Source organism: Musca domestica, unplaced genomic scaffold, assembly GCF_030504385.1.
Source record: "Musca domestica strain aabys unplaced genomic scaffold, Musca_domestica.polishedcontigs.V.1.1 3, whole genome shotgun sequence".
Taxonomy (NCBI): Eukaryota; Metazoa; Arthropoda; class Insecta; order Diptera; family Muscidae; genus Musca; species Musca domestica.
This window is the reverse complement of record NW_026712299.1, coordinates 27,526,563-27,536,851: the sequence shown is the minus strand read 5'-3', so window position 1 is coordinate 27,536,851 and position 10,289 is coordinate 27,526,563. Positions and strand designations below refer to the sequence as shown.

At 36.8% G+C, this 10,289-nt stretch overlaps 1 protein-coding gene across 1 annotated transcript; it reads left to right on the top strand.

Moving 5' to 3' along the window:
- Positions 1–671: 671 nt before the first annotated feature.
- On the top strand, positions 672–3,372 carry LOC131803455 (uncharacterized). Its single transcript, XM_059124776.1, has 2 exons — positions 672–777; positions 829–3,372. The coding sequence occupies exon 2, from the start codon at positions 1,070–1,072 to the stop codon at positions 3,353–3,355; it is 2,286 nt and encodes a 761-aa protein (XP_058980759.1). The 5' UTR covers positions 672–777; positions 829–1,069; the 3' UTR covers positions 3,356–3,372.
- Positions 3,373–10,289: the final 6,917 nt, after the last annotated feature.

Below are 10,289 nucleotides of genomic sequence, written 5' to 3'. Positions count from 1 at the left end.
TGACCTATACCACTATTTAGTAGAGTTCCTGTAACAAAAAATTTCATGTTGGGAATTTATGTGAAGTATATCATACTAACTATGAACATGGGAACTACATATATCCATTTTGGGAACTATATCCATCTCTGGATCGATTTTCAAAAAATTTGACGGAGACTTTTGTACCCCTACTGCCAAATAATAATGTTGTATAGTGCATGATATGACTTCGAGAAGAATTTTATTAAAAAATTGGAAAAAGTCAAACGCCATAAGTTTTACATTGTTTATACCCTCCACCATAGTATGGAGGGTATATTAAGTTTGCCATTCCGTTTGTAACACCTCGAAGTATACATTTTAGACCCCACAAAGTATATATATTCTTGATACATAGAACATGGGAACTACATATATCCATTTTGGGAACAACATCGATCTCTGGATCGATTTTCAAAAAATTTGACGGAGGTTTTTGTACCTCTAGTGCCAAATAATATTGTTGTATAGTGCATGATATGACTTCGAGAAGAATTTTATTAAAAAATTGGAAAAAGTCAAACGCCATATGTTGCCGCCAATTTAATGCAGCACTGAAAATATGCAGCTCTGTACTTTTATTTTTCATTTTACTATTGTTCTTATACCTTTGTACCTCATGCACAATTCATCTTATGTTTTGCTTTACATCCGGAAATTCCTTTTAAAAACTGTTTTTCATACCAAGCAGAAGTAGTTGCGCACAACTTGCGCTATATTTTCATAAATGAAAAGTTGATGGTTTGAAACCAAAAAGTAAGTCTTAACATAATTAACTTAACATTACTAATTATGTACTATTTTAAGGAATTATAACATAAGGTTGAGTCACAAGTTGACAATAAAGAAATAATTGGATTTCACTAAAATTAACCTGTGTTGAAAATCAATTCAAGTCATCACGTGCTACTATTGCGAACAAATTTATAATTCTTTTTGTGGTCTATCTGGCAATAACGGATACACTGGAGGGAAAGATTGTAGCCCTGGACCTAAAGTTCACAAAGCTGTCACATTCAACACAATCTCGGCCACACGTAAGTAAAATATGGACCCTTTACCTCATCCCGGTCAACCACAGATTAAAGACGTATTACCACAAAACGTCCAACAAATATGTCAGCTTTGCCACGAACAACTTGCCGATATCGTTGTTAGTTGCAAGTCATGTCAAAAACCATACCATACCACCTGCGCAAAGGTCCCTAGCCCACAAGAGTCATGGCTATGTCAATCGTGTAACACAAACTTTTCGCTCTCTGCTTCGAGCACACACTCTTCGTTGGCGTCAAAAGACTCTGCTAGCCGAAGAAAGACACTTGCGCTAAAGCGGTTAGAAGAGGAGCGGGAGCTATCCATGAGACGCGATCAGGAATATCTGCAGAAAAAATATAAAATTCTTCATGAAATAGACGAAGAAGATGCTAATGACCATCTTCCACCAGTCTCGAATCAAATTACGCAAGAAACAAATGTCACGGTCTCGCCGCCGAACCTAACCTCATTTAATGCATCTTTGCATGTGCCAAACACCCTACCTATAATGACTACCGTCGCACACAATCCTCCAGTAAACCGTTTATATGAACCAACCAATGTCACAACTTCACGACCTTTTAACCCGATTTGTCCAAATTTTCCGTTGCACTCAACAGTAAATCAAAATGTGAACCAACCACGTCTAAGTTATTCCCAAAATATAAATAACACACAGCAGGCACAATCATTTATTAATCGTGAACAGACGGAAAGATCTCAGCCACAGCTATTGCAGCCAACAACACTGGAGACCAGATTAAGATCCGACCAAGTACATGCTCGACAAACAGTGCCTAAAGACCTACCCACCTTTTCAGGTTGTCCGGAGGAATGGCCTTTGTTTAGCTCGACATACGACTGGTCTACAGAAGTCTGCGGCTTGACTGATGCAGAAAATCTTATAAGGCTCCAAAGATCTCTGCGAGGTGAAGCATTGGAAGCTGTTAAAAGAATTCTTATTCATCCTTCATGTGTGCCTCACGCTATTTCCACATTGAAATTATTGTACGGTCAGCCAGACAAGATTCTGTTTTCTCTGAAAAATAAAATAAAAACATTACCTCCAATTAACCTCAACAAAATGGAAACCATAACAAACTTTGCCATCCAAGTAAAAGGTCTCCAATCAACTATTGAAGCCTGTGGACTCTTTGATGAATTGAACGATACTTCGCTGCTTCAGGAACTAGTCGCCAAATTGCCACCGTATTATCAAATAATTTGGGGTTCAATAAAATTAGGTCTTCAGCAAAATGATCAAAAAACTAATTTAACAGAGTTTGCCAATTGGATCTTTGACATTGGACTGTCAGCTAGCACTGTTAACATTACAAATAACATGACTCTTGACTCTGTTAATAATCGTAAACAAAAGAGTGCCTTTTGCAATACACACACAGAAACTAATAACAAGAAATGTCTGGTTTGCAGCAGTGATTGTAAAACTGTTACAAGCTGTAAAAAGTTTCTGTCAGCTGACCGCAAAGATAGATGGAATTATGTCAACAGATTAGAGTTGTGCAAGCACTGCTTACGGAAACATTCAGGTGTCTGTTATAACAGAGATAAAAGCTGTAATGTAGAAGGCTGTCAATTTAAACATAATAAGCTTCTTCATAAGTATGTAAGCAACAATACCCCAAGAGAAAACAATGAGAAAGAGAGTGATAACAGTAATGCTCAAAATATAAACGCACATGATACTCAAAAACTAAATATTCTCTTTAAAGTAATTCCAATAAAAATTTATGGAAACAACAACAAATTCATTTCTTCATACGCGTTTTTGGATGACGGCTCTTCAATTAGCTTAATAGACGAAGAAATAATAAAACAGTTGGAATTGGAGGGGGAAGCTGCACCACTATGTTTAAAATGGACAGCAAAAATAGAAAGAATGGAAGAAAACTCACAACGCATTACAGTCCAGGTGTCGGGAAATAACAACAGAAATTTTAGTGTTGATGTTCGCACTGTAAGAGGACTTTCCTTGCCCAAACAAACACTGGATTATAAAACTTTAAGTAGAAAATTTAGTCACTTAAAGGGATTGCCAGTTGAAAGTTATTATGCCGCAACACCAAAAATTCTTATTGGACTTAACAACATAAACATAACATTGGCGAACAAAATCAAGGAAGGCAGAAAAAATGAACCAATTGCTATTAAAACCGCATTAGGGTGGACAGTTTTTGGACCTTTTGGTAGCAATCAAGCTGTACAATACAATCTTCATATGTGCGAGTGTTTGGAGACTGAAAGCCAAATAAACCGATTGGTAAAAAGTTTTTTTTAGCATTGAAAGTCTGGGTATTAATTATCAAAATGTCAGGGCCACTAGAGAGGATGAAAGGTAGTTGCAACTTCTAGATAATTTTACCAAGCAACGAGATGATGGTCATTATGAAACCACTCTACTGTGGCAAAATGATAAAATATTTTTGCCAAATAATTACCAAATGGCGAAAAGTAGACTTTTATGCCTTGAAAAGCAAATAAGAAAAAATAGCGAACTTTATGCAGTGTATGCTAAGACGATCGACGAGTATCTTAACAAAGGTTATATCACCAAGATTGATGTAAATACATCGGCTGATAGAATCTGGTATCTTCCTACCTTTCCTGTATATAATAAAAATAAGCCAGGCAAGTGTCGGATTGTATGGGATGCTGCCGCCAAGTTTAATGGGATTTCGTTAAATACCATGCTCTATAAAGGCCCAGACCTGTTGGCTTCGTTACAAGCAATATATTTTCAGTTCAGGGAACGGTCTGTAGCCATTTGTGCTGACATCGAGCAAATGTTTCACCAGGTTTTTATGCGCGAAGAAGACAGACATGTTCAGCGATTCTTATGGCGTAATTGTGATTCCAGCAAAGAACCTGATGTTTACCTCATGAATGTTATGATATTTGGAGCCTCCTGTGCTCCATGTATTTCCCAATACGTAAAAAATATAAATGCCTCCAAATTTGAAAATACATTTCCTGAAGCTGCTTCTGCCATTAAAAACAATCATTACGTAGATGATTTTCTGTACTCTGTCGATACAGTAGAGCAAGCCATTAATATAGCAAAGGATATTAAGTATATTCAACTGCAAGCTGGATTTAACCTTAGAAATTGGGTTTCGAATAATATTCGAGTGGTAAACCAAATAGAAAAACCACATCATGTGAAAGAAAAGCTGTTGAACATGGGTTCAGATAAGGGAACGGAAAAGGTTTTAGGTGTTTTTTGGAACCCCTTCGATGATGCCATCGTATTTAAGATTTCACCCCATATTCTAAGCCACGATATTGTTCGTCTTAATAAGGCTCCTACAAAACGACAAATTTTAAAAATTTTAATGACAGTTTACGATCCCCTGGGACTTGTTGGTAATTTCGTAATGTACCTTAAAATAATTTTACAAGAAATTTGGAGAAGCGGCGTCAGCTGGGATGAGCTAGTTAAGGAAGAACAACTTGTGAAGTGGAAAAAGTGGTTAAAATATCATCCCGATTTAGAAAAGGTTAAAATTCAACGTTGCTATTTGAAATCAATTGAGGATTACAACGATGCTTACATAGAGCTACATACATTTGTGGATGCGAGTGAATGTGGCTATGCAGCAGTAGCTTATTTTCGTATAGAGAGGAATAATAACACCGTTTGCTCACTGGTGGGATCTAAAACCCGTGTTGCACCATTGAAAATTATCTCAATTCCTCGTTTAGAGTTAATGGCTGCACTCATTGGCTGTCGTTTCGCCAAAAACATATTAAAACACCACACAATCTCCATAAATAAACAATATTACTGGTCTGACTCAAAGACAGTAATCAGTTGGTTAAGAAATGCTAATAAAAAATATCACCAATTTGTCTCTTTGCGTATTAGCGAAATTTTGGACACCACGGATTTGCAAGATTGGCATTGGATTCCAGGAAAGTACAATGTTGCAGATGAAGCAACTAAGTGGGCAAAGAAACCCGATCTCTCTTTGGATAGTCGATGGTTTAAGGGGCCTGATTTCCTATTAACACCTAAATATGAATGGCCAAGCTATGAAACACAGGTAGAATCAGATGATTCAGAAGTAGTTGAATGTGTGCATGTTCACGATACAAAAGAGCTATTTATAAACATAAATCGTTTTTCCAATTGGAACAGATTATTGAGAACTGCTGCATATGTTGTTCGTTTTTGTGATGTTGTTCAACAAAAGGCAAAATCTAAACGTGAAATTGATTCAACCGAACTTTCCAGAGCTGAAAATTTATTGTTTCGTCTTGCACAACAGGAAGTTTACCGCGAAGAAATTCATCTTTTAAAATCGAACAAAAAATTATCGAAATCAAGTTCATTGTACAAAGTGACTCCAGTATTAGATGAAAATCAAATCCTTCGTGTAGAAGGACGAATAGATAGAGCTCTTATTCCTGAAGAAACCAAATCCCCTATAATTTTGCCAAGGGGTAGTCGCATTACGCAACTGATAATTATGAATTTTCATATAAATTACAAACATCTTAATCACGAAACGGTGATAAACGAGTTGAGACAGCGATTTTATATTCCTCGGTTAAGGGCTGTTTTTAAAAAATTGTTGAAACAGTGCCAAATGTGTAAAATAAAGAAAGCTGTTCCAAACATACCTCAAATGGCGAAGTTGCCAAAAGCCCGATTGGCAGCGTTTTGTCGTCCGTTTACATATACAGGTGTGGACTATTTTGGCCCAATTATGGTAACGGTTGGCCGACATAAAGAAAAGAGGTATGGTGCTTTATTTACGTGTCTTACGGTACGAGCTGTCCATATAGAGGTTGTCAACACTCTTAACACGTCATCGTGCATAATCGCAATTAGAAATTTTATATGTCGTCGCGGGACGCCTAGAGAGTTTTATAGTGACAATGGGACAAATTTTGTATGCGCAGAAAAGGAAATCCGAGAAGCCGTAAGAGAAATTGATAAGAACGAACTAATACGTGTTTTTACTACGACTATAACAAAATGGAACTTTATCCCACCCTCGTCACCGCATATGGGAGGGGCGTGGGAAAGACTGGTGAGATCGGTAAAAAACGTTTTTTATAGTATTTCCCATATTCGCACGCCAAGTGATGAGCTACTTCGAGGAATGCTAGCTGAAGTGGAAAACATAATTAATTCCAGACCCTTGGTTTACGTTCCAATCGAACACGAAAATGCAGAAGCAATTACACCAAATCACCTGCTGCTATGTTCATCCAATGGTATGAAACCGCTGGCGACATACGACGACAGTGGCGTGGCACTTAAACAAAACTGGCTCGCTTCCCAACAATATGCAGAAATGTTCTGGCGTAAGTGGGTAAAAGAATACTTGCCATCTTTGACGCTTAGAACAAAGTGGTATGAGAAGACTAAACCGTTGCAAGTTGGGGACTTAGTTATTGTGGTTGACCCGTCGAGTCCAAGAAACGAGTGGCCAAGAGGAAAAATTGTAGGAACTACTATGGCAATTGATGGGCAGATTCGAAAGGCGAGGGTCTTAACTAGGAATGGAGTGATTGTGCGTCCTGAAACAAGATTGGCGATATTGGATGTGTCCTCAATTTAGGAGTATGACTTCGAAAGTTTCTCGTCATACTGCAGGGGGGTGTTGCCGCCAATTTAATGCAGCACTGAAAATATGCAGCTCTGTACTTTATTTTTCATTTTACTATTGTTCTTATACCTTTGTACCTCATGCACTATTCATCTTATGTTTTGCTTTACATCCGGAAATTCCTTTTAAAAACTGTTTTTCATACCAAGCAGAAGTAGTTGCGCACAACTTGCGCTATATTTTCATAAATGAAAAGTTGATGGTTTGAAACCAAAAAGTAAGTCTTAACATAATTAACTTAACATTACTAATTATGTACTATTTTAAGGAATTATAACATAAGGTTGAGTCACAAGTTGACAATAAAGAAATAATTGGATTTCACTAAAATTAACCTGTGTTGAAAATCAATTCAAGTCATCACGTGCTACTATTGCGAACACCATAAGTTTTACATTGTTTATACCCTCCACCATAGTATGGAGGGTATATTAAGTTTGCCATTCCGTTTGTAACACCTCGAAATATACATTTTAGATCCCACAAATTATATGTATTCTTGATCAGCATAAAATTCTATGTCGATTTAGAAATGTCCGTCTGTCCCTCTGTCCGCTTGTGGAAATCACTCTGGCTTCCGAATAAAATGAAGTAAGTTGATAAAAATGTACTCAAATGTGTATTATGTCTGCTGGATTTTGGTATTGAAAATGAGTCAAGTAAGTCCACGTCTTCATATAACCATATAGCGGTACCTCCCGATATGCGGTATTTTTATGATTTTAGAGACATTATTGTTTCAAAATTGGTATTTGAAGTAGGGAATGGACACTACAGCCTAAGACAGAAAATGGGCCATGTAGGTAGATGTCTTCGTATAGCCCCCTTTTAACGGTACCTTCCGATATTCGGTATTTGGTATTTGAAGTACGTAATGCATACTACAGCATAAGACAGAAAATGAGCCATGTGAGTCCACGTCTTCGCATAGCCACCATATAACGGTACACCCCGCCATTCGGTATTTTGAGGATTTTAGCGACATTATTTATCGGAATTGTTGCAAAATTGGTATTGGAAGTTCGTAATGGATACTACAGCCTAAGACAGAAAATGAGCCATGTGGGTCCACGTCTTCGTATAGCCCCCATATAACGGTACACCCCGCCATTCGGTATTTTGATGATTTTAGCGACATTATTTACCAGAATTGTTTTAAATTTCGCATTTGAAGTTCGTAATGGATACTACAGCCTATGATGGAAAATTGTTTGTGCACGTCCACGTTTTCGTATAGCCCCCATATAACGCTACACCCGACATTCTGTATTTTGATGATTTTAGCGACATTATATACCTGAATTATTTCAAATTTTGTATTTGAAGTTCGTAATGGATACTACAGCCTATGCCAAAAAATTGCCTGTGCAGGTCCACGTTTTATAACCCCCATGGTACCTCCCTATATTCGGTATTTTGATGATTTTAGATACATTATAAACAGATTTTGTTTTCAAGTTTCGCATTTTAATATTATAATAGCTTATGCCAAAATTTGCCAATGCAGGTCCAAGTCGTCGTATAGACCCTAATATACGACTACATTCGGTGTTTTTAAGAATATAACAGAATTTTAATTTTTTAACGGACTTTATTTTTTTGAAAATTGCCAAATTTGTACCAAATGGTGGAGGGTATTCAAAGTTCGGTACGGCCGAACTTATGTCTGTTTTACATGTTTTTTTTTTTTAATTTTATTGAATGAAAGCAAAAAATATAGGAAATAGGATCAAATTTTAGAAAAAGTTAAGATTTGTTCGAATTTGTCACCTTTGACACGAATTATGGCCTTCAAACAGCCAATTAAACCATCACACGCTGCCCGAATGTTGCTCTGCGGTATTTTGACCCGTCGAGGCGCTTGCTTGAGGTGATCGACACTTTGGTATTTTTTAGTGCCAACCTTGCTTTCCAAAATACTCCAGATACAATAGTCCAACGGATTGGTATCCGAACAATTTAGTGTTCGTTGTGCGCTGGAAATGAATTTTGTAACCATTCTTGGGTGCTTAGTGCGATGGTGTCCTGATAGAATGTCCAAGATCTGCGGCCAAAATATTTTGGGTACCCAAGGCTTGAATACACCCTCCAGAATATTTTAGCGATAATATTCGGCATTTATTCTGATGCCACGATCGATTAAAATGAGCGGAGAGCGACCATCGGCTGTTATGGCGGCCCACACCATCACCATGGCCGGCGCTTGAACTCTGGTAGCTAACCGAAGGTGTACATTTTCAGCTGACCTCTTTTGGAAGTAAACTCGATCATTTTGTTTGTTTACAAACTGCTGCACAACGAATGTTTTCTTATCGAAGAAAACCAAATTCGCCAGTTCACCGCTGTCGGCTAAGCGAAACAACTCTTTAGGTCTTTTGAGTCTATTTTCTTTCTGTTGCGGAGTAAGTTTATATACTTTTTGGAATTTCAATGGCTTTACCCCGAGCTCATTTCTCAATATTGCCGAATGGAATATTGCGATATGTTCAGCTCACGAGCCATATTGCGTCCACTGCGACGCGGGTTTCGATCAAGTCGCTTCTTTGCTTTTCCAAACATTTCTGCTAATGTTGCTGTTTTCTTCCGTCCACTTCCTTGACGCCGAGCTACGCTACCAGTATACGGTAACGAGCGATAATACGAGACACAAGCGAATTATTCACATTTGAATGCTGGAGTGGTCTACGTTAGCGTCTTGTGCTTTTCCAGCCAAATATAAAGAAATCACGCTTGAATTCTATCACAAATAACTTTTTTCTGGAAAATTCTCAACAAAATGCTCTTGTGCGCGTGTTAACTATATAATTAGCTGTTACTGGAATAATTTTAACAGCTGTCGGACGAGTCGCTTAGAAATGACAGAAGTCTGAAATTGGTTGCAGTTTTTCCATTTCACCTTAAATAAATGTTAAGAAAATTACAAAATTAAACTTTGGTAAATACTTTTGTACAATAGTGGCATCATTCAAAATGAATAATTCAACCACACATCCTTCAACACACATGCAGCTTAGATCTTTAAACAAAGAACATTAAAAAATCAACATATTCATAGTTATGTAGCTAACTTCATTATGGTAAAGAGTAAACAAAAAATTATTTTCCAATTATATATTGATTACATGTCTATGTCTATACATATGAATTCTGAGGTTATGCAAGAAAAAATCATAGTCATCAGCTTTTCAGATCAGTAATCCTATATCTTCTCATTGTAATAATCATTGTATATTGAAAAAGCAAATCATGTCAAATCTCCTGATGATGTAATGTTTCTTACTCCTTTTTACTTAATCATTCCTACTCACCATTCCTCATAAATAGGTAATTTTCGGAAACCTATCAAAAATATTTAAAAATTAAAATTCATTTCCTCTTGTCAGATATGTCAGTTTTTGTCTGTAGGCTCAAAATATAATTACGTTCCTACACCGAAAATTCTTATTATCTTCTTTTCTTGTTCAATTTTCATTCATGTTCATGATGGAAGCCAATGATATGAAATTTTTGCATAAAAACAATTTTAGTTTCAAAAAAATAAATGTTTCGGCATTATTTTTTAAATGGAAATTTGCATGTTCTTTATTAATATTT